The sequence below is a fragment of the Chiloscyllium plagiosum genome, chromosome 14 (assembly GCF_004010195.1).
Source record: "Chiloscyllium plagiosum isolate BGI_BamShark_2017 chromosome 14, ASM401019v2, whole genome shotgun sequence".
Taxonomy (NCBI): Eukaryota; Metazoa; Chordata; class Chondrichthyes; order Orectolobiformes; family Hemiscylliidae; genus Chiloscyllium; species Chiloscyllium plagiosum.
In genome coordinates this window covers 40,436,059-40,461,094 of record NC_057723.1, presented here as the reverse complement: position 1 = coordinate 40,461,094, position 25,036 = coordinate 40,436,059, and the positions used below count along the sequence as shown (strand labels likewise).

General features: G+C 40.1%; 1 protein-coding gene across 2 annotated transcripts in view; it reads left to right on the top strand.

Moving 5' to 3' along the window:
• Nucleotides 1–25,036, top strand: part of psd2 (pleckstrin and Sec7 domain containing 2) — a 191,303-nt gene that overhangs the window by 100,969 nt on the left and 65,298 nt on the right. Inside the window, exons 6-7 of one of the 2 annotated variants that reach the window (XM_043703661.1) lie at nt 5,767–5,879; nt 14,776–14,834. In XM_043703661.1, the coding sequence (XP_043559596.1) occupies nt 5,767–5,879; nt 14,776–14,834 (172 nt within the window). Of the gene's footprint in view, nt 1–5,766; nt 5,880–14,775; nt 14,837–25,036 lie in introns of both variants that reach the window. The other variant, XM_043703660.1, reaches the window with a different exon arrangement.

The window sequence follows — 25,036 nt, the reverse complement described above, 5'->3', positions numbered from 1 at the left end:
TGCTTCTTGAATCTGATTCCTTTCAGTATTTCTGGCCTGACTTTTGGTGATGATGGAAAGCTTATCATTTGAGCCAAAAACCTTGAATGAACACAGACATTATAACTGTCCCAGAATAAGGCACATCTCAGTTTCCTGGGGTCAGGAACTAGTTTGGATCAGGACTTACATGTGCGCAGTTCTTGGGGACCTCTTGCTATTTTAAACATCACTCCATCCACGCCTATATAATTTGGTAGTTCAGGATTGTGAAACATTAAGTGTATAATGTGGACCTTTAAGAGCATGTCTGAACTTTGTGTGTTTCTTTGGAAAGCCAAAGTGCCTAATGGGGAGAAATAAGGCATTCTATTGAATATAGTCCCACATCATGTTTGGGAGATGTAAGGTATTCTTTGTAATGTTTAAAAGTAGGCATGAATGAGCATAATATGTACACAAAATCATTAACTGTTAAGCTTTCTAGACATTTCAACATCAACTGTCCAAAGTTTCAAAAACAACTTTTAAGATAAGCCATCAAAAGATCCTATCAAAAGTAACTGCCAAGGAAAGCTGCCAAATGTTAAGGCTTTTAAAAGTCCTGCCTTTAATTATTTGAAAGAAATGCGTGGAATTTTTTTTTCTATTTCGCTATGTCTATTGTTATAAACCTAAGGGTTTCCATTACTGAATTGTTACTGCACGACTGTTCGCACAACCATTGATTGTCTCAGTGAGGTGCCTATTATTTCACAGGTTGATTGGTAGTTCCAAGTGGTACCATTAATGAATTCCCATGTTTGCTGTTATAAAGGATCATACACCTGAATGAAATGTTTGTTCTTGCAAAGTATTTTGTACTTAAAGGTTTGTAAATGCAGGCTTTTGAATGATTGTTCAACAGGCAAGTTGTTAGAGGGATTCCTGAGGGACAGGATATGCATGTATTTGGAAAGGCAAGGACTGATTAAGGATGGTCAACATAGCTTTTTACATGGGAAATCATGTCTCACAAACTTAGTTGAGGTTTTTGAAGAAGTAGCAAAGAGGATTGATGAGGGCAGAGCAGTAGACATGATCTATATGGACTTCAGTAAGGCATTTGACAAGGTTTCTGATGGGAAACTGATTAGCAAGGTTCAATCTCATGCAATACAGGAAGAACTAGCCATTTGGATACAGAACTGGCTCAAAGGTAGAAGACAGAGGGTGGTGATATAAAAGAGACCGAAGGGGCAACTTTTTCACACAGAGAGTGGTACATGTATGGAATGAGCTGCCAGAGGAAGTGGTGGAGGCTGATACAATTGTAACATTTAAAAGGCATCTGGGTGAGTATATGAATAGGAAGGGTTTGGAGGGATATGGGCCGGATGCTGGCAGGTGGGACTAGATTGGGTTGGGATATCTGGTCGGCAGGGATAAGTTGGACCAAAAGGTCTCTTTCTGTGCTGTACATGGCTATGACTCTATGACTCTATAATGAAATCTACAATACTTATTTCGATTTTTATTCTATCTGATCACCTTCTGAGACCTGTTTGGATACTAAGCAAAGTTGGTGTGGTCGGGACAAAGTGTGTTGGGTGGGAGAGAACAAGTATTGGAATGAGCTGGTACTAATTTGTCGTAGATGCCATGAAGGTACAATGGTGTGAGTATATGGGCATGGTTGGATTGAAGGATATGGAGGGCTCTGGGTATTGGGTACAATGGCATAATGTAATGTTGCTTTATGCTTGTCTTGTAAGGAAAGGCTAGACAGGCTAGGTCTGTATCCTCTGGAATTTAGCAGAATCCAAGGGAACTTGACTATGTGAATGTCAAAAGGCTATTTCCTCTTTTATGAAAATCTATAACTAGGAGTCATAGCGTAAAAATAAAGGGTCACTCATTTAAGACAGAGATGAGGAAACAATTTTTTCCCCAGACATTGTGTGTCTTTAGAATTCCATTTAAATCTTTGCAATGTAGAGTAGATAAATTCTTGACGACCAAGGGATAAAAGATTATTAGGAATATACAGTCAAGGTTAAACTCTGCTCAGCTATGATATTATTGAATGGTATGGCAGGCTCAAAGTGTCAAATAACCAACTATTGTCCTGTGTTCATAATGTATTAGGGTACTGTAAATGATTGCAGGAGTAAAAGTTGCCATTGAGGGAATAAGGAGAACAGGGTGTGTGTGGCATGAAGTATATGAGAAGTTGTGGGTTGTGGGCACCAAGCATAGACTAACATGGAGGTTAACATGAGAGTGCAGGAGGGCATATTGGGAACAGCAGCAGGCACACATGAAAATAAGGCTACCAAATAGGTCGTAAAGCTACCAAATAGGTCTACGTGTATGCCAAACAGTGCTAGACAAAGCTCGGTAAGCCCACAACTGAGGCTCAGATCTAAGATCTGCAGTCACGCCACATCCAATTGTGAATGATAGTGGACAGTTAAACAATGCAATGGAGGAGGAGGGTCCACACATATTCCCACCCTCAATAATGGAAGACTTTAACACAACAGTGCAAAAGATATGGCTGAAGCAATGCAGCTATCTTCAGCCAGAAGTGCCAAGTGGATGATCCATCTTAGCCTCCTCCAGTGGGTTCCAGCATTATAGATATCAGTCTTCAGCCAATTTGATTCCTTCTACATGATATCAAAACATGGTGGGTGACACTAAGTACATCAGAGGCTATGGGTCCTGACAAACTTCTGGCAACAGTACTGAAGATGTGTGCTCCAGAACTTGCCTGTCCCCTTGCCAAGCTCTTCCAGTACAGTTACAACACAAGCATCTACCTGACAATGTGGAAAATTGCTCAGGTATGGCCTGTACATAAAAGCAGGACAACCAAGCCAAATGCCATCCCGTTTGTCTACTTCCGATCATCAGTAAAGTGATGGAAGGTGTCAAAAATAGTGCTTTCAAGCAGCTCCTGCTCAGCAATAACCTGCTCAGTGGTGCCCAGTTTGGGTTCCTCCATGACCATTCAGCTTATGACTTCATTACAGCAAGTTCAAATAGGGACAAAAGAGCTGAATTCCAGAGGTGAGGTGAGAATGACAGCCCTTTACATCAAGGCTGTACTCAACCATGTGTGGCATCAAGGAGCCCTAGAAAAACTAGAACCAATGGGTATCAGGGGCAAGCTGTGGCTGGAGTCATACCTGGCATATAGGAAGGTGGTTGTGGTTGTTGGAAGCTAGTCATCTCAGTTCCAAGACATCTCTGCAAGAGCTCCTAGTGTCCTAGACCCAAACATCTCCAACTCCTTCATCAACGCCTTCCTTCCATAATCAGGTCAGAAGTGGAGATGTTTGCTGATGATTGCATAATGTTCAACACCATTTGCAAATCCTCAGAGACTGAAGCAATCTGTGTTCAAATGTAACAAGATCTGGACAGTATCTAGACTTGGGCTGACAAATGACAAGTGATATTCACACCACACAAATACCAGGCAGTGACCATTACCAATAAGAGATAGTCTATCCACTATTCCTTGGCATTTATTGGTGTTACCATCACCAAATCCCCACTATCAACATCCTGGGGACTACCATTGACCAGAAACGCAACTGGACTCACCACATAAATACAGTGCCAATAACAGCAGTTCACAGGCTAGGAATATTGCAGTGAGTAACTCACCTCCTGACTCCCTAAAACTTGTCCACCATCTACATGGCACAAGTCAGGATTTTGATAGAACATTCCCCATGGGTTGAGATGGGTGCAGCTCCAAAACATTCAAGACGCTTGACACCATTCAAGACAAAGCAGTTCACTTGATTGGCACCACACCCAATCCCTCTACCACCGATGCCTCAGTAGCAACAGTATGCATTATCTACAAGATGCACTGCTGAAATTCACCAAAGATCCTCAGACAGCCTCTTCCAAACCCACAGCCACTAGAAGGACAGAGGCAGCAGGAACTTGGGAACATCACCATCTTCAAGTTCCTCTCCAAGCCATTCACCACCCTGACTTGGAAATATACTGCGGTTCCTTCTCTGTTGCTGGATCAAAATCCCGGAATTCTCTCCTGAATGTTAATATAGGTCAACCACAGCAGATGGACTGCAGCAGTTCAAGAAGGCAGCTCACCACCACTTTCTCAAGGGCAACTGGGGATAGGCAATAAATACTGGCCAGTCAATGACACCCTCATCCAATAGACTGAAATTAAAGAAAGGAACTATTGGGGGTCAGTCCAGGACATGAGGTGGTATGTGACATGTGGCAGAAAGGATAGGACTATGAGAGATGTTATGTTTTTTTTTGACATTTCAGTGCCAGAGCATGCACGGCTGAGACAGAGCTTTTAATCAATCTGAAAACTCACCAAGATTAACATTTAACTTTCATCCAGCCAATGGCTCGTTCTTAATACAAGGGATCGTTGATGAGAGGAACAACTAGGAGAAAAGAAGGAAGGATAATACAGCATAGGGCACCGTATTTCCAGCTGGACAGCACTTCTCTTGCCTAAAGTGACTATTCTTTCCATCAAGGCAGCATTTGGCCAAGTGTACCATGAGGAATCCCACAGAGGTTGATGTTAGTGGGTATTAGTGGGAAACTTTTCATTAGAAAGAATGATGGCTGGCACAAAGAAAGTTGATGATGGTAGTGCTTGTTGGGGTTACATCATTTTAGGTCCAGTTTATTGCTAAAGGAATGCCTCAGAGCACTGTCCTAGGTCCACGTCCCTTCAGATATTCCATCAATGACTGTTGCTAGATCATAAATTTGAAAATGGTGTAAAATAACTGCACAATGATCAGCTCATTCACAGTGCCTTTACAGTGAAACCATCTGTTTCCATATAAAGCATGAAAAATTCCAATTATCTCTCTGTGACTTCAAAGATAACACTATTGCTGAATGCCCCATTGTATACAATCCAAGGGTTATGATTGACAAGAAGCTGAAAAGGATCCAATCACATCAATCTTAGGATATCTTAGAGACTGGATATCCTAAGGTGAATGACTCACCTTCTCAATATCCATACCACTTCATAATCAATAAGGCAAAATCAGGTGTGTAATGGAATAATTTATGTTCATTGTGATTGAATGCAGCCTCAACAGCACTAAAAAAACACACCAGACAGGTTAATGCAGAATATGTAATAGTCTCTTTAATCATTAGAGTAAGCATTAACAACCTGTATAAAACTTTTCAAATATCATCTTGTCTTTAAATATTCATACTTAAAGTTTGATACTTTTAGCTTCTTGTTTAAAATTAATAAAATAAACCTACTTCTTTTGAGTAGATGATGAGAACAATCCCCAAGTGGAGAGTCACGGTTCAAATGAAGGGATATAAGTAGGTTTCCTTCCTGGTCTCCCTTAAGAGCAATCTTCCAATCAAAGGCACTTCCTGTATGCAAATAGTCTCATCACTTATCTGTGTTAATTTTATTTGTATTTACTTCTTAAAATTGAAAATGTAAAATGACACTGTGGCATCAATTTCACATTTCTAATTTTAGCTAAAATTGTGTTTTGATATGGTTGTGCACTGACCAATTTGTTTCTTTGGATGACTGCACGATTTATGTTATAATACCAAAATGTAGGCAAATCTCAACAATACTTCGAATACATTTATATGCAATTCATATGCTCCTGTTGAAAACAAGAGCATAGAAATCATCTTTATAATGATCTATTGAAAAGCAAACATATTTTCAGACTTTCTGAATGAGCAGTTCTCTAATTTCTAGATGACTTTTTAAATAGTTCTTCTCTTCTCTTTCTCCACTAGGAGATTTTTGAAAGCTTTTCCACTGATGGGTGAAACGCAGGAGCGAGAGAGAGTTCTGATTCATTTTTCTAAGAGATACTGTCAATGCAATCGCGATTGTATCAACTCTGAAGGTACAGAAATAGTCACAAGTGCAATTAAACAGTGAGAATATGTTTAAATGATTAATTATACTTTGGTTATTGATATACGTTTCAAAGGGAGAAAACATATTTCAATATATTTTGATTATTATTTGATTGAAGTTATATCTTTGCTGACAATTCTGAGAATCATTTTAACACCCCTGAAGATGACTTTTACAAAATGAGAACACTTCAAAATGTTGCAGCTAAAATTCAGTATTGCTTGATATAAATTTATTACTGTACTTGTATAATATGTAATTGTTACAAGTACGTGAATAAATAAACATGTGTCATGTAATGTGTGCACAGGGCTCTAAGAATCTGCTGAAAGGAAACAGGAATTTTGTGAGAGAGGGAATTTGGTGCAGAGAGTGAAGGAGGCATCAAGTTCTTTAAACAATGGAACAACAGTAAATAATCCCAGAGGAGGAAATAGAAAATGTGATACCATAATCAACACACAGAGAGAAGTAACAGAACCCATAGCATGAAGATAAATGTAACAGGAAGAATTTAGCTATTCTTTGTTTGATGAGAATTTAAAAATAGTACGATTGCTGGTATTCAGCATTAGTTTGTGAGGATTTAACATTAGGATGAAAGAATGTATGTAAAAGGAAAATTCGCTAAGTGATTCAATTCAAAGTGCACATAAATAATTGGCAAATCACTTTATGATTAATCACTGAAACTTCTGTAATGACCAATTTGTTTTAAATCAGGCTAAATCTATATTTTAAATATAGATCTCAAGGGACCAATTTGTTCAGGAAATAAATTCTAGATAGCTAATCTAAACATAAAATATTTATAATGACCTGAGAGTGCTGGTAATGCGTTGGTGTAGATTCTAGACAAGGCTATTCCAAATTTCCATTTCTGCAAACAAATGACCCATCCACTAGTTAAAGACAGCGTAACAGGAGTAGAAAATAAAAGGATATACCTCTCAATAATTTAAGACTCTGATAAAAATTAAGATAAAATACAAGAGGGATCTATCATCCTAAAAGGGGTATAGTGTAGACCAAATAGTGGAATGGAATTGGAGGAAAAAATATGTAGGGTTACAAATGGCTTACAAAAAATAGGGATAGTATTAATTCCAATAAGGATTGGGCGAATTTTAGAATTCAGCAAAAGAGACAAGAAATTTAATCAAGGGAGGGAAAATAGATTGAGCATAAAATTGGAAGGAACATTGAAACTGATCATAATGCTTCTATAAATATGTGAAGAGAAAAGAGTAGAAAAAACTAATGTAGGTCCCTCACAGTCAGAAACCAGGGAAATTATAATGGAAAACAAGGAAATGGCAGAAGAATGGAACACATACTTTGATTCTGTCTTCACAAAAGCATAAATAACCTTCTAGAAATTTTAGGGAACCAAGTGTCTAGGGATGGGCAGAATTGAAGGAAATCAGTATTATAGGTGTAACGAAATTCATGGGGTAAAAGCTAACAAATCACAAGAGCCTGATCACCCACATCCGAGAACACTGAAGGAAGTGACCCTGGAAGTATTGTATGTATTAGTGATATTTTCTGAAATGATATGGACTCTGGAGCAGTTCCCACAGATTACCCCACTATTTAAAAAGGGAGGGAGAGGAATAAACAGAAAATTACAGATCAGTAGATCTAACAGTAGTAGTGAGGAAAATGCTGGAGCCTCTTACAAAAGATTTAATAGCAGAACATTGGATAGCATTAACAGGATTGGACAAGACCAGCATGGGTTTATGAAAAGCAGATTATGCTTCGCAAATCTACTTGAGTTTTTCAAGGATGTGACTAATAGAACAGACAAGGAGAATGTGGCACACTTGGATGTTCAGAAAACTTTTGTTAAGATTCTTCACAGGAACATAGGAATTAGGAACAGGAATAGTCAATACAGCCCTTTCCGTCTGCTCTGGCATTTAACATGATCATGGCTGATCTTATCCTAGCATCAACTCTCAGTGGTTAGCACTGCTGTCTCGCAGCGCCAGGGACCTGGGTTCGAATCCAGCCTTGGGCGACTGTCTGCGTGGAGTTTGCATATTCTCCCTGTGTCTGCGTGGGTTTCCTCTGGATGCTCCAGTTTCCTCCCATAATCCAAAGATGTACAGGTTAAGTGAATTGGCCATGCTAAATTGCCCATAGTGATAGGTGCATTAGTAGGGGAATGGTTCATGGGTGGGTTATTCTTCGGAGGGTCGGTGTGGACTTGTTGGGCTGAATGGCCTGTTTCCACACTGTAGGGAATTTAATCTAATCTAATCTAAAAACTCCACTTCCCTGCCTGTTCCCCATAGCCCTTTATCCCATTTTTCATCAGAAATGTAGCTATTTCTTTCTTGAATCTGTTGATTGATTCTTCCTCCACTGCACTCTGGGGCAGGGAGTTCCACATGACCCCCTGAAAGAAGTAGTTTCTCCTCATCTCAGTTTTGAACCTACTTCCTCTCACTCTATATTCACAACCTCTTGTTAAAGACTGCCCACAAGGGGAACATCTGTTCAACATCCACCTTAGCATCCCGTTTAACATTTTATATACCTCAATCAGATCCCCGCCTCATTATCTTGGACTTTAGTGAGTACAAGCCCATGCTATTCAACTGCTCCTCATATAACAGCCCTTTTAGCCTTGGAATCAAGCTGGTGATCCTCCTGTGAATTGCCTTCATAAGAGATTGGTAGACAAAATTAAAGTGTAAGGGGTAAGATGGTAATATAATGGCCTAATACTAACCCTAATGAATCAAGAATTGATTGGCAGACAAGAAACAGAGTGGGAATAAATTTTAAAAATACTGCTGATGCTGTTAATCTGAGAATTAAACATTGAAAATGCTGAAGTTCAGCAAGTCTGGCAGCATCTGTGGAGAGAAACACAGAATTAATGTTTCAAGTCCAATTCAAAAGAAGTTTGAGGACTCTGGGTCTATACTGAACAGAGAAGGATGAGGGAGGATCTAATTGAAATATACAGAATACTGAATGGCCTGGACAGAGTGGATATTGGGAAGATGTTTCCAATGGTAGGAGAGACTAGGAGCCAAGGGCACTGCCTTAGAGTAAAGGGAAGACCTTTCAGAACAGAAGTAAGGAGAAACCTCTTCAGCCAGACAGTGGTGAATCTATGGAATTCATTGTCACAGAAGACTGCGGAGGCCAGGTTATTGAGTATATTTAAGACTGAGATAGATAGGTTCTTGAGTATCAAGGGGATCAAGGATCGCGGGGAAAAAGCAGGAGAATGGGTTTGAGAAACTTATCAGGCATGATTGAATGGCGGAGCAGACTTGATGGGCTGAATGGCCTAATTTCTGTCTTATGGTCTCATGGTCTAAGTTGTAATGCTGTTTCTTTTTGATAGATGCCAACAGAACTGTTGAGTTTCTCTAGCATATTTATTGGGAATAAATGAATTGTTTTCTGAGTGACAGAAAGCGACCAATGGAATACCATAAGAACCAGAGCTTGGTTCCCCAGCTATTCACATGATATATAAATGACCTGGATATGGAAACTAAATACAACATTTCCAAGTTTGCTGTTGACAGAAAACTGGTTGGGATTGTGAGCTTTGAGGAGGATACAAGGAGGCTTCAAAGTGATTTACGCAGGTTGAGTGACAGAGTACAACACGTCTAAATGTAAGGTTATACATTTTAGTGTGAAAAACAGAAAGGAATATATTATTTAAATGGTGACTTATTGAGAAGTAAGGATGTACAAAGGGAACTGGATGTTCTTCCAAACTAGACACTGAATGTAAAGAAGCAGGTGCGGCAGGCAATTAAGAAGGCAATAGGAATATTGCTGTTCATTGCATGAGGATTTGAGTTAAACAGGACCTGAGTGAGACCATACCCCAAATATTGCTTGCATTTTTGGTGTCCTTACATAATAAAGGACGTACTTACCATACAGGTAGTACAGCAGAGATTCACTAAGCTGATACCGGGGATAGTAGACTCAAAAAAGTGGTGCTGCAAAAACATAGCCGGTCAGGCAGCATCCGAGGAGCAGGACAGTCGATATCGTGAGCATATGCTCTTCATCAGGAATGCGTTCCATTTGCCTTCCTAATTGCCACATTCCTGATGAAGAGCTTATGCTCGAAATGTCGACTCTCCTGCTCCTCGGATGCAGCCTGACCGGCTGTGTTTTTCCAGCACCACACATTTTGAGTCTGATCTCCAGCATCTGCAATCCTCACTTTCTCTCACTCGGGTAGAAAGACTATCCTATAAGGAGAGATTAGTTAGACAGGGTCAGTATTCAGTAGAGTTTAAAAAGATGATAGGGGAACTTACTGAAACGCATAAAACTCTAACAGGGCTAAACACACTAGATTCAAAGATTTCCCTAGTTGGTGAGTATAGAAAAAAGATTATGATGAGGAAATCTTCCTTTGCTCAAACGGCAGTGAACCACTGGTTCTCTATCACAGAAGGCAGTGGAGGGCAAGTCACTGAACATATTCAAGAATGAAGGGTATTATTACAGCAACTGGGATAACATTTGAGGACTCATCCATTGAGGTAGTTTGGGCTCTGGTTAGAAACAGGAAAGGAGAGGTCACCTTGTTGGCAGTTTTCTGTAGGCCTCCGAATTGTTCCAGGGATGCAGAGGAAAGGATAGCAAAGATGATTCTTGACAGGAGCGAGAGTAACGGGGTAATTGTTATGGGGGACTTTAGCTTCCCCAATATTGACTGGTAATACTATAGTTCAAGTAGCTCAGATGGGTCAGTTTTAGTTCAATGTGTGCAGGAGGGTTTTCTGACACCATATGTAGACAGGCCAACAAGGGATGATGTCATATTGGATTTGGTACTGGGAAATGAATCCAGCCAAGTGTGGAAGTAGGTGAGCACTTTGGTGATAGAGACCATAATTCAGTTATATTTACAATAGCAGTGGGCAGGGATAGGTATATACCACAGAGAAAGAGGTATAACCGGGAGAAAGGCAATTATGATGCGATTAGGTAAGATTTAGGATGCATAGAATGGGGAAGGAAACTGCAGGGGATGGACACTGTTAAAATGTGGAGCTAATTCAAGGAACAGCGACTGCGGGTCCTTGCTATGTATATACCTATCAGGCAGGGAGGTAGTTGTCGAGAGAGGGTGCCATGGTTTACTAAAGAAGTTTAAACTCTTGTCAAGAAGAAGAGGAAAGCTTATGGGTGGATAAGGTGTGAAGGCTCAGATAGGGGGCTTGTGAATTATAAGTTAGCCAGAAAAAAATCTAAAGAGAGGGCTAAGAAGAGCCAGGAAGGGACGTGAGAAGCTGTTGGTGGATAGGATCAAGGAAACCCCTAAGACCTTCTATAGGTATATCAGGAATAAAAGAATGACTAGAGTAAGATTAGGGCCAATCAAAGATAGTCATGAAAAATTGTGTGTGGAATCTGAGGACATAGGGGAAGGGCTTAATAAATACTTTTCATCAATATTCACATTGGAAAGGGGCAACGTTAGTGAGAATATAGAGATACCGGCTAAAAGATTAGATGGGATTGAGGTTGACAAAAAGGAGGTTTTAGCAATTTTGGAAGATTTGAAAATAGATTAGACCCCTGGGCTGGATGGGTCTTATCCTTGGATTCTCTGGGAAGCCAGGGAGATTGCAGAGCCTTTGGCTTTGATCTTTATGTCATCATTGTTGACAGGAGTAGTGCCAGAAGACTGGAGGATAGCAAATGTTGTTCTTTTGTTTAAGAAGGGGAGTCAGGGCAATCCTGTAAATTATAGGCCAGTGAGCCTTACTTCGGTTGTGGGTAAGGTGATGGAAAAGGTTTTAAGAGATTGGATTTATAATCATCTGGAAAGGAATAATTTGATTAGGGATAGTCAACACAGTTTTGTGAAGGGTAGGTCATGCCTCACTAGCCTTATTGAGTTTTTCGAGAAGGTGACAAAACAGGTGGATGAAGGTAAAGTAGTTGATGTGGTGTGTATGGACTTCAATAAGGCGTTTAATAAGGTTCCACATGGTAGGCTATTGCACAAAATAAAGAGTTTTGGGATTGAAGGTGATTAAGCAGTTTGCATCAGAAATTGGTTAGCTGAAAGAAGACAGGGGTGGTGGGCGATGGGAAACATTCATCCTGGAGCTGAGTTACCAGTGGTGTGCCGCAAGGTTCTGTTTTGGGGCCAATGCTGTTTATCATTTTTATAAATGATCTGGAGGTGGGCATAGAAGGATAGGTTAGTAAATTTGCAGATGACACTAAGATAGGCACAGTTGTGGATAGTGCCAAAGGATGTTGTGGGTTACAGAGGGACTTAGATAACGTGCAGAACTGGGCTGAGAAGTGGCAAATGGAGTTTAATGCGGAAAAGTGTGAGGTAGTTCACTTCAGAAGAAATAACAGGAATGCAGAGTACTGGGCTAATGGTAAAATTCTTGGCAGTGTAGATGAACAGAGATCTCAGTGTCCATGTGCATCAATCCCTGAAAGTTGCCACCCAGGTTGATAGGGTTATTAAGAAGACATATGGTGTGTTGGTGTTTATTGGTAGGGGAATCGAGTTTCGGAGCCACAAGTTCATGGTTTAGCTGTACAAGACACTGGTAAGTCCGCATCTGGTGTATTGCGTGCATTATAGGAAGGATGTGGAAGCTTTGAAAAGGGCTAAGAGGAGATTTACTAGGAAATTGCCTGGTATGGAAGGGAAGTCTAAGGAGGAAAGGCTGAGGGAACTGAGGCTGTTTTCGTTGGAGAGAAAAAGGTTGAGTGGTGACTTAATCGAGGTGTATAAGATAATTAGAGGGTTAGATAGAGTGGACAATGAGAGCCTTTTTCTTTGGATGGTGAAGGCTAACACGAGAGGACATAGCTTTAAATTGAGGGGTGATAGATTTAGGCAATTTCTTTACACAGAGTAGTAGAGGCATGGACTGCACTGCCTGCAAGAGTAGTAGACTTGCCAAAGTTAAGGGCATTTAAATGGGCTTTGGACACACATATGGATAATAATGGCACAGTGTAGGTTAGATGGGCATCAGATTAATTTTGCAGATCGGTGCAATATCGAGGGCCGAAGGCCTTTATTGCGCTGTAATGTTATATGTTCTAGATTTTTAGAGGCATCGAGCAGGAAAGTGGGCATTGGATAGAGGACCAGCCCTGATCATATTGAATTGCACATCCAGGCTTGAAGGACCACATGCTGTAATCCTGCACCTTGTTTAATTTAGGCAAACCTATTATTATAGGTGAAAATGAGGATTGCAGATGCTGGAGATTAAAGTTAATTGTGTGGTGCTGGCAAAGCACAGCAGATCAGGCAAGAGCCGAGGAACAGGGGAGTCGATGTTTCGGATATAAGCCCATGAAGGGCTTTTGCCTGAAACATCGATTCTCCTGCTACTCAGATGCTGCCTAACCTGCTGTGCTTTTCCAGCACCACACTCTCAAACCTATTGTTGTGCCCAGACCCTGGGTGAGGTTACTCATTTTGAAATGGCTCCAGACAGGATATATCAGATCATTAAGCTTCTGAATGAGAAATTTAGCACCCTGAATCACCCACTCCCTCAGGTGGTCACAACAAGATTAATTTGAAAAAGGATCCCTTCCCTCTGCACCCAATGGATCCTTGATTGATCCTGCTCCTGCCTTTGGCATCCATGCTTGGAAGCAGGTATATATTGAGGAGCCACCCTGTATTGATCTTTAGAAATTTGTTCCTGGTCCTACCATCAAATCTGTCGATATAGCATTTGCAAGGTTCCACCCATCAAATTGTGAAAAATCTTTAATGGGCAATCAATCATGAGAAATTTATTTCACCGAAAGTCAGGAAAACGAAAGCTAATATTCGAGCACAGTAGATAAATGGAGAACTAAAGGGGAAATTAGATCGAAGGATGAAGACACATAATAAGCAATTTGATATGAAAGGACAGGAAGACAAAATAGAATGTGAGGAACTTAAGAGAAGTATTTCTTTTAAATGATCAGGGAGACAGGAAAAGGGCATACCAAGTTATATAAAATGTGATAAAGTATGCTATAGATACACAAGTAACAAAAATAAATTTAAAGTCTTGATAAGTTCATTAAAGGGTGAGCATAATAAAGTTACAGGTGGTGACAGAGAAATGGTAAAAGTTTTGAAGAATAATTTTGCTTTAGATTTTTACAGAAGTAGAAAATAGACATTTCACTAGATGTTGATATTAAAAGGAATATGATACAGTTGGGATAGAAAGGAGAAAATAATTGACAAACGAACAAGGCTATAAGAGTATAAAGTCTTAGTTTCCGATGGTATACACCCAGCAAGGCTTTTCCACTGGTGTTGCACAGATGAGCAAACATACTACTGATGGTATTATACTGAGCCAAGCTGATCTTGGACAACTCATGCTGATCTTGGACAGCTGTAGTACTTCAGCTGATTCTTCACGGTAACAACTGAATCAGAAAGAACTGCCACTAGTGGAATCCTGTATCCTTATTGTGTCTTCCTAGCAACTTGTTGCTGCAGAAAGCTACTGAACTGTCGCTATCTCTAGCTTTTTCTGTAGCTTATGTGAAAACTTGTAAAGTGTATTGTGTATGCAGATAAGGAGCTCCTCTAACCTATCCATCATCTCAATCAGATGCATGAAAGCCACCTCCACTGCTTCTACACAAGATCACTATTTTCTAAGCATTGTTTCATTAAAGTCAATGCCACTGAGATCACAAGCACAATTATCATGGGATACAGCCCAATGTCTTTGGGTTACCAATGTTGTAAGTTACTGTGAGCACATCCATCCATGATTCAATCTCAAATCTGCACTAATAGCGGAATATTTGCAACATAATATTATATTTGTGTGTACAATTAAAAGTGATAATGATACATTTTTATTTTTCAGATGGAGTCCATACATTAACTTGTGCACTAATGCTTTTGAACACAGACCTTCATGGGCATGTAAGTGCATTTGATTATTTTACAGATAAGATACTTACACTGAGGTAAAAATTATGTCACAAGAGTAAAACTTCTTAAAATAACAGTATCTTACTTCAGAAAAGGTAAATAAACCAAAATGCATTTAAACTTAAAGCAATGACCACATTAATTGTCATCTGAAATATGGTTACAAATATTCATTTTTGTTGAAGAAGAATTTTATGTGCATTAGAAATATTTTTAAAATATATGCATAATTAATTTTCTTCACAGCTCATAATTGTTTCAGTTAAGTATAACCTCATGAGGAGAATCAGCATATTTATGAATTCCAATGCAAGTTGAAATCGCCAGCAGAATTTTCTTAGCTTATTCCCGAGTGGAATGATGGGATCACTTTTTTGTTTCAGGAACTTGATTCTAATTTGCACGCTGTGCAGTTGGTGTTACCAGAACAAAATAATTATCATCCTACCTTCTGATTCCCCACCCAGTCAAGGGCAGAGGGTCAGGATTTTGCATCTAAAACAGCAGTGAAGTATCTTTGCTTAAAGGGATCACAAAGGGAAGGAAAGCAATTCTGTGTGAAGGAGAATGGAGATGGAAATCCTGGAAAACTGTCCTCCTGTTTATGGAATCATCCATGGAGATGATGATCGATAAACTGAGGGCATGGAGAGAAGCCCTTTTTCCACAGGTTAGTAGGAGGAGATTATCAGTAACCAAGATATGATGCTGAGGACTTGGATCCTGAAAGTGGTTCATTGAAGTCTGATGAGATGAGTGCCAAAACTCTCAACCGGGAGAGCCAGTATTTTCTCAACCCCCGAGCATTCTATTGCACAGCATTCTTCTAACGGACACAACTTGCTGTTATACACATGTATTTCTCTGCAGTCCCTTCCACAGATTTCCATCTTAATAGTCATAGAATCCCCACAGTTTGGAAGCAGGCCATTCGGCCCATTGAGTCCACACTGACCCTCTGAAGAACATCCCACCTCTCCTACCTTATCTTTGTAACTGCATTTTCTATGGCTAAACCACCTAGCCTGTACATCCCTGGACACTATGAGCAATTTAACATGGCCAATCCACCTAAACTGCACATGTTTAGACTGTGGGAGGAAACCAGAGCTTGTAGAGGAAACCTGTACAGACACAGGGAAAATCTGCAAACTCCACACAGTTGTCCAAGACTGGAATTGAACCTGGGTTCCCTGGCGCTGTGAGGCAACACTGCTAACCACTGAGCCACCATGCTGTCCGGTCAATGCACACTCACCCTCAATGTATTATCCTCAGTTCCATTCCACAGAATTGCCCTGCTCAAATGTTTGTCCTTGATCCTCAATATCCAGTTAACTCAGTTAACACCTCAACCAATAAGTCTCAGCTTTTTTTTGTTGTTAGAGGAAAAGAACCCACAATGCCAGAGTCAGGCAGAGAACTGGGTTGGAGCTGCATCCGTCCATGGTTACTCTTATCCTGATTGTGGCAGAAACCCTGAACATTGACAGGGAGACAGTTGTACAGATTGGTGTCAATGGAGAGCTGGGGATAGCCCAGCTGGTAACAGAGTTAGATGTCACAATACCCCCTGACTTCACTTTCACTAATATTGAATCAATGTCAACAATACATTAAATGCCCTGATCTCTGCTCTGTTAGTTTGGAGCCCCCATTTCATTTTGATCTAGGTTTAATTCATATCTTTAATTTCCCACAGGTATGTTGAAGCTGCCAGTGAAGCAGATGAGGATAAGCCTGAGAAGTCTTCAGAAGACTAGCCCTGTCACATGACCTCTGTGTACTCTGCAGAGGAGCAGATATATAAATCATGATGGGCCTAGCAGGGTGGCACATGGCAAGGAGCACATCACCTGTGAGCAGGAGCAGACTGGGGAGACAGGAACAGGAATGAACAGTCCTTCTCCCACATTCTGTTCAGTAGACACAGGTGCTGAGCTTTGAAGGTCATACACTGAAAGGATATTTGTGGAACAGCAAAGGGAAATGCATATGCTTCTGTCAGATTGTCCAGAGGCAGTGAGCACCCTTGTACAGAAAATGGACAAATCTATAAGGCGAATGCCAGGTTGTCTCAGTCATTTCTGCACACATTTCCAGTGCACAACCATTTCCTGCACACACTAGCTGTCAAGTTAACACAACCATAAACAAAGCATGCCATGCTCTGCACAAACAAAGGTCGGCAGATCTTTGACAGATTCCTCATGGGCTTCAAACTGAGACTATATCTGCCAAGGACATCTTGCGGCAGAACAGGAAAATGAATAGCCTTTAATGAAGCTACAGAGGAGCACTTTGTCGGAAATATAGAAGGAAATGCAAGAAAGTGTTCTTGGTAGCACAGAGACAATCATTCCTCAAATTGTTAATGTTCCATTAGTGCTTTTTAAAATTTGATTATAAAAATGTGTTTTTATGAACTCATTTATTACTAAGTCATTTAATTTGTGGATTCCCCCAGCGATTCTGCTCCTTTTGATAAAGGTTTTTAACTGCCAAGTGAAAGTGGCCGGTGTCTTGTGTAAGTAGTGGGGAGGTTTGTTAGTGTTGGCGTAGGGTGGGTTTCAAAGGGAACACAAAGCAAAGCTGTGTTTGATTCCCTCAACAATCTCAAAGTGAATAGTTGGAATCTTTTCTAAACAAGGCATTAGTTGACTGACTGGTGTAGCATTTGGCTGCACAATGTGAAATTCAACATATCATAGAATTGCTACAATGCAGGTAGCGGCTATTCAGCTTATCGTGCCTTCACTGGTTCTATTACCTGGGGTGAATCTCCTTCCTTTCCCTATGTCCCTGGACACCATTTCTACCCAAGTAATTTAATGTCCTCTGCCTCAATTGAACCTGCCTCCACCACATCTTCAAGCAGTGCATTCCTAACTACTTGCTGTGTGGAAAACAAATCCCATATCATCTTCACTTCTTTCGCAAATTAACTTAAATCTATGACCTCTTGTTATTTTTTCTTTTATGAGGGGGAACAACTTGTCCCTATCTACACTGACCAGCCCACTCATGATTTCGAAAACCTCTATTAAATCTCCTCTCAGCCTTCTTCTCTCCAGGGACAACAATCCCAACTTCTTCAATCTGGCCTCATCAATTAAGTCAGCAACTGAACTATGAAAGGTCCTGAATGTGAAAATGTTGAAGGTTATGGTTACCATGGGCAATATTGCCAACTGCTGCACTTGAAGAACTGTCTTTGAGAGATTGCAGTTAGCTGTGACCACCTGCTGCAAGAACCTGAGCCATCAGAAATAGTGCTGTTTAAGCAAGTTTACCTTTGGCCGAGACACCCTTTCCTGAGGGTATCATCTATTTTAAGTTGTAGCTGTGTTCTATCCCTTCTGTTCCATCTTGCTGCATGGAGCTGTGGAGAAAGCTGCTCCAGTCAGTGGAGTTTCTCGGCCACAGCACCACCATCTCAGAGATCCAACTAACTGCTGAATATGCTGACTCCATATCACAGGGAAGTCTCACATTCACTAAGACAAGATTAAAATCAGTCCTATCCTAAGTATAAAAGTTAGTGTCCACAACAAAATTGGTGAGTTCAGACTACTCCTGTGGAGACCTTGCATTGTAGCTGAATACAAACTTGTCTGCTTCATTATTTCTGCTGTTCATATCATTTCATCCTGTGTTCAGTTCCCACTTTAAACTCATTTTCTCCAACGTGCTGAGCTGCAAACATTGCATTTAACTAATGTGCAGCTGGCAGTGAAGGACTCTATGCTTAAAAAGGCCCTTAATTGCCTTTTAAAGTACTTCAATTGTTTGCCAACCAAATCTACAGGGATTGCTCCCAGGACTTGTGAATCATCCTGGGATAAGTGCAAGAGGGTGAGGGACCATGTTGGTGTCCAGATAATGTTGGTGTCCAGATCAAACAGCCTTTTCTGGGACAATCCTAATCTGCATGCCCCAGGACCTGCCCCCAAAAATTTGGGAAGTTTCTCCTGTATTTCTTTTCTACTTTTATGTTTCGGTAGCTTTGATTATTTTTGAGTTCAATCATTTCTTCGATATTAGTGTCTAACAACAACTGTGGAGGTGCATTAAAAAAAGGACAAGAAAAATCAGCATTAATTCAGATAGAAACTGCACATTTATATATGTATAAAATCTGGAATGATAATGAGGGAGAAATTGTGCTGTGTATACCCATTTTAGCTGTTGTATGGACTCTCGGTGGATGATGTCCAAATTGTGAAACACACTACCAATGAACAGTTTGGCAGATGTCGCATTGATAAAAATGGTTACACACACACACCATACCACACAGTGCTATTGCTTATTGCTGGGCTATATAAATGTAAAAGGTTGAACAGTGGATGTTGGCAGGATATATAAAGTAAAAATGAACTTGTTTGACTTGATAATTTGTATCAAGTTGCACTAAGCTTGTATTAAGCTTGTTGCACTGCTGCACTGAATCCATATTATTGAAACAGCACTCCTGTCGTTGACTTGCACCATCAATTGTTCCCATGGCTTCCATCCCTAAGCACATAACAAGAGGATATCTAATCCCTCCCAAATGAAAGAAACCTCTCCTTTTCACCTTTTTCCATCAAGATCGTTGTCTGAAACCCTTTGTGCTTACTCCCTGTCATGTTCAGTCACTGCTCTAATTATTGCAGTCTTAATGAACTTTTGAAAAATACCATCAATTCTTACAGTTACATTTCACCTTTCCTTAAAACAGCATGCTGTGCTTCTAAGTAACATTTGGCTGTTGAGACTGCAACAGATTGTGCAACCCGTGAACATCACAGGGAGTAGTAGCTGCATGCAGCAGTCATTTTAGAGAGCACATAGTACCGAGTTTTCATGCTGCCTACAATGCAATAAATGAGCTTGGCCTAATTAAATAACACAAAGCCTTTACCTGTTTTCAGGAGTTAGTCAATTTCTTCTTCTTCAAAACAGGGAAACAAACTTCATGAAGGTTCGGGAAAAAATAATGGCTGTTCCAAAGGATGCAAACTGATTTGTTGAACCGAGATGTAAACTGTTCTAAAAACAGTGATGATGAAGGAGCCGAAATAAGCGGCAGAATTTTTTTCAGTTCAGCACATGAAGAGTTAGTGAGAAAGACATCCCCTCGGAGCACAGCAGCCCCACAACTATTGGCATTGGCTGGAGATGGGCATTCCACCCCTCAGTCAGAGTGGGGGGGCACCAGTGAGGGTGCAGACCTGAAAAGGGATGGGTGTGCAGTTTTCGATATGAAAATCCAATCTTTGGGAGAGATCCAGGTGGCATGACTGGTTGGGCTTCCTCCCTGACCTTGAATTCCTGCTGGTCTTGAAAGCATTGTTAATAACTAGGAGGTGACACGGAGTGATCAATAGATCTTCCTGGGTTGGTCTGTAGCTCAACCCATAGCTCACAATCTCTATCACAGGGAGTGCACCAGAGAGGGGATTGTGAGAAGAGTAAGTGAGAACTATGAGTGGGCTATGGGTCTTGATGAGAAGCTACAGGCTCCCGCGAGAGCAAGAGGCTATTGAGGGAGGGCACTGTCCTCCACCTGAAGCCCAAACCAATTGATCTGCTGGGCTCACCCCACCCCTGAAAGTCTTCTGCCAGACTTAGTGATTGGGTAGTAAGTAGAGATGGGGTGGTAAGTAATTCTCTAAGTAGAGAATAATGAGCCACTTAAAGGCCTCACATGGACAGGCTGTTATAGGCCTTGCCCATCCCATTTAAAATTGTGAATTGGTTGGGGCGGGCAGTTGGCTGGATGTTTAATTGAAAATGTAAGATCCATCCCCTCACTTGCAAACCTACTGGTGGAGGTCTGGAAAGTTCTGCCCAATGTGAGATGATGTATGATTAGATATAAACTAGAAATCCTCAACTGCTGGTTAGGAGCAGAATATGAACCAACAAATATGTTTCATGACTCCCGTGTTTCATTGACCTTATTGGCAAAACTCCACTCTGGGTTTGGTTCTTAGAAGTAATCAGAATGACATCCTTAATGCCGCATGTGGAGTGTATGAAGATAAGTAATTGTCTAACTCTAATAACCAAAAGGAACAGGAAGGAAATTTATAAGGGCCTGGGAGCAGTCATTAAAAATTTATTGGCTTATGGATCAGGGTCAGCATAAAAAGTAAACAATAACAGTATTGACATTGTTTTTTTTTAAATCAGTACCAAGCAAGGACTATGTGAATTCATTAAGGCAAATTTACTGAGTGAGAACACAAAGCTAAATGTGGGAAAGTTTCCTCAAAGAAAAATGGAAAAGAAACTATAAAATTAAGTATGTAAAAGAAGTTTACGGTTAAAAGTGTAAATTACATAAGCAGTTTACTGAAGGGATGAACAGTGAAGTCAACAGGGAAAAAAACAATCTGTACAAAACTTAAGGGGGAAGCTATAACCTGTATTGAACTGATTACCAATGTAGGATTGTCAGGCTCACATTACTTGAGTATACTGGAATTGACATATATTAATACGCAGGAATCTGTTCTTTTCAGACATAAAGAATGTGCATATACTGTGCCTGTTTAAACTCAACCAGATATTTGACAGCAATTCACTGGGTTATTTCTCAGGGAAATTTCCTGATCAATCAGACTCAACCTGCTAGTTTGAAATCCAAAAACAGCCGGGCAATTAACAGTCAACAGTCAGCATGTAGACCACAGTGGTTCAGGAAGGCAGCTCACTACCACCTTCTCAAGGGCAACTGGAGATGTGTTATAAATACTGGTTGAACCAGCAGCATGTGTGAATTAAAAAAAACATTAACTACTGCATCCTCCATGGCAACATATTCTCGAATCAGAGTCCAATTGCCAACCATAGAATCATAGAGATGTACAGCTTCGGAAACAAACCCTTCTGTCCAACTCATCTATGCCGGCCGAATATCCTACACTAATCTAGTCCCATTTGCTAGCACTTAGCCCAAATCCCTCTAAACCATTCCTATTCATATGCCCATCGAGATGCTTTTTAAATGCTGTATTGTGCCAGCCTCCACCACTTCCTCTGGCAACTGATCCCATACACACACCAACATCTTCATGAAAACATTGCCCCTTAGGTCCCTTTTATATATTTTTACCTCTCACCTAAACCAACGCCATCTAGTTCTGGACTCCCCCAACACTGGGAAAAGACTCTATCTACCTTATCCATGCCCCTCATGATTTTATAAACCTCTGAGGTCAACCCTCAGCCTCTGATTCTCCAGGGAAAACAGTCTAAATTTATTCAGCCCCTCCCAATAGCTCAAATCCTCCAACCCTGGCAACATTCTTTAAAATCTTTCCTGAACGCTTTCAAGTTTCACAACATCCTTCCCATAGGAAGGAGACCAGAATTTCATGCAATATTCCAAAAATAGCCTAACAATGTCCTGTACACCCGCAACATGACCTCCCAACTCCTGTACTCAATACTCTGATGAATAAAGGAAAGTAGTGTATACCAAACACCTTCTTCACTATCCTATCAACCTGCGACTCCACTTTCAAGGAGCTATGAACCTGCACTCCGAGGTCTCTTTGTTCAGCGACACTCCTGAGGACCTTACCATTAAGTGTATAAGTCCAGCTAAAATTTCTTTCCCAAAATGCAGCACCTCTCATTTATCTAAATTAAGCTCTATCTGCCACTCCTCAGCACATTGGCCCACCTGATCAAGATCCCATTGTTATCTGAGGTAACCTTCTTCGCTGTCCACTACACCTCTAATTTTTGTGTCAACTGCAAACATACTAACTATACCTCCTAAGTTCACATCCAAATAATTTACATACATATAAATGACGAAAAGTAGTGGACCCAGCACCGATCCTTGTGGCACACCAAAGGTCACAGGCCTCCAGTCTGAAAAGCAACCCTCCACCATCACTCTCTGTCTTCTATGTTTGAGCCAGTTCTGTATTCAAATGGTTAGTGCTCACTGTACTCCATGAGATCTAACCTTGTTAACCAGTCTCCCATGAGGAAATTTGTCGAACGTCTTACTGAAGTCCATATAGATCACATTTCCTGCTCTGCCCTCATCAATCCTCTTTGTTACTTCTTCAAAAAACTCAATCAAGTTCGTCAGACATTATTTCCCACACAAAAAACCATGTTGACCATCCCTAATCAGTCCTTGCCTTTCCAAATACATGAAAATCCTGTCCCTCAGGGTTCCCTCCAACAACTTGCCCACCATGAAGTCAGTCTCGCCGGTCTATAGTTTCCTGACTTTTCCTTTCTTAAATAGTGGCACCACGTTAGCCAACCTCCAGTCTTCCAGCACCTCATTAGCACTCTCCTCTCAAGCATTATAAATGTTGATTTTCCCCTTTATTGGCATTCTTGCAAATTATTCTGCTGAATGCAAGATGAAAAGCTACAGCAAATTGTGTCTTCTTTTCAGCAATATTTGAGCTCTATACTACCAAATTACTATTTATATAACTTTTGGAAAGATACAGCATCATGTTAGAGTTTTTAGTGAGTTTTAAAATAAATTAATCATGCCAAAAGGGCACATTGTACTAAACACATTGTACTAAACACAATAATAAAATCCTTTCAGTATCAGAACTGTAAAAGAGTGGTTAGCCATTTAAAGATAACAGCAGCAAAATATTGGGAAAAACCAGCACAGAAGATTTTGGAAGGGACCTAGGAAAAATCGTAAACATTCCAGTTTGGAAAGTGTGGTGCAGCAAATAAAATTTTGGAGTTCAGAGCCAGGACAATGGACTTGTGAATCTGCAGAAATTATAGCGCACTACTCAACCTGCACTTACATCAATTTGTAATTTTGTTGTAGAAAGAATAATATGAAAGATCTCAAAGGTAAAGGAGATAAACTATAAGGGAATATTGAAGTTTTGAAAAAACTTATAATGATGCTAGATAAAAACATATAACATTGTTAGATATATAGGCCAAATAAAAGGGAAGTGGAAATACTTAACGATGCAAACTTCAATGGGCCATATGATATTTACTCACCTCAGATCATTCTTGTTTTTCTACATTTTGAATTGGTATTTTTAATGCTTCATAGGCTGAAAGGGAATAATCTGTGCTGTTAGGTATGCTGTCATGTATTTCCTTGCACATACTTCCATTAATCTTGTATAAAATTGATGCTCATAACTTGTTATGAACCAAGTGGAATAGAATGTATGTAGCATTGCTTTGTTGTCCTTGATAGCCTCCATTCTGCTTGGAAATCTCCAATAGAGGAAATGTCAACAGCTGCATGTTAGAGACTAACCTTTTCTTTTGCCTTTGTATCCTTTCTGATTTTCTGCCTGACCGTGGATCCCATATTCGCTGCCTCAGGTGGTAAGTGTACTTCTGCTCGGTGCATGACTTTTGACTGTAATGACGGTAACCTTTTCCATCTCATGAACTTTCAATTCCAAATTCCATATTATTTGTATAGTTTTATAAACTTAATTTTGTGAGTAATGAAAGATACTATGTTCTTGGAAAATTTGGCTGAATAGTACAGAACTTTTTTAAAGAATCAAGAACATGGTTGTGCTTTTAATTCTGGACATTTGGTTGGAAGTACAACCATACGTTATCCATTTAGATATTCAGGCTAAGGCAAACCTTCAGGTTATGGTAGTACAATTCTGGGTGTAAGTTAGAACAGTACAAACACAGAAACATTCTTTACTGGTAAATCAGAAATTAGGGCAGGTCTCTAAACAGTAACTGATTTGCAGCAGAATTAAAGTAGCTCTGCTGCTACTATATAATTCAATAAATAATTAATGCATGTGAAAATATTGTCTTGTGTTTTCTTGAAAGTGGTATTTATTTTGAGCACTTTTTCTGAATTGTTTTTGATTGATGGAACCTCCATGGGGGAAAATGTTCTTATCAAACTCTTGTTATTGGTGCTGTAGATGCTCTAGGCAGCATTTATGTAAGCTCTGGACTGGTAAACTAAAACACCAGTTAAGACAATTACTGGAAAATGTAGGAGCAGAATAAATTAACTAGGGTTTTAACAGTCTGTTTGAATGCATTCATTACCTGCTAGATAATGTTAATCAATGAGCAATGGCCACACAATTTGTAATGAATTTTCTTAATGAAATTATTTATGTTTTTGATCTTGCCATTATTTATTTTGTGCACAATACTCACACATGTATTGTTCGCTGGCTATAACTGTATATCTA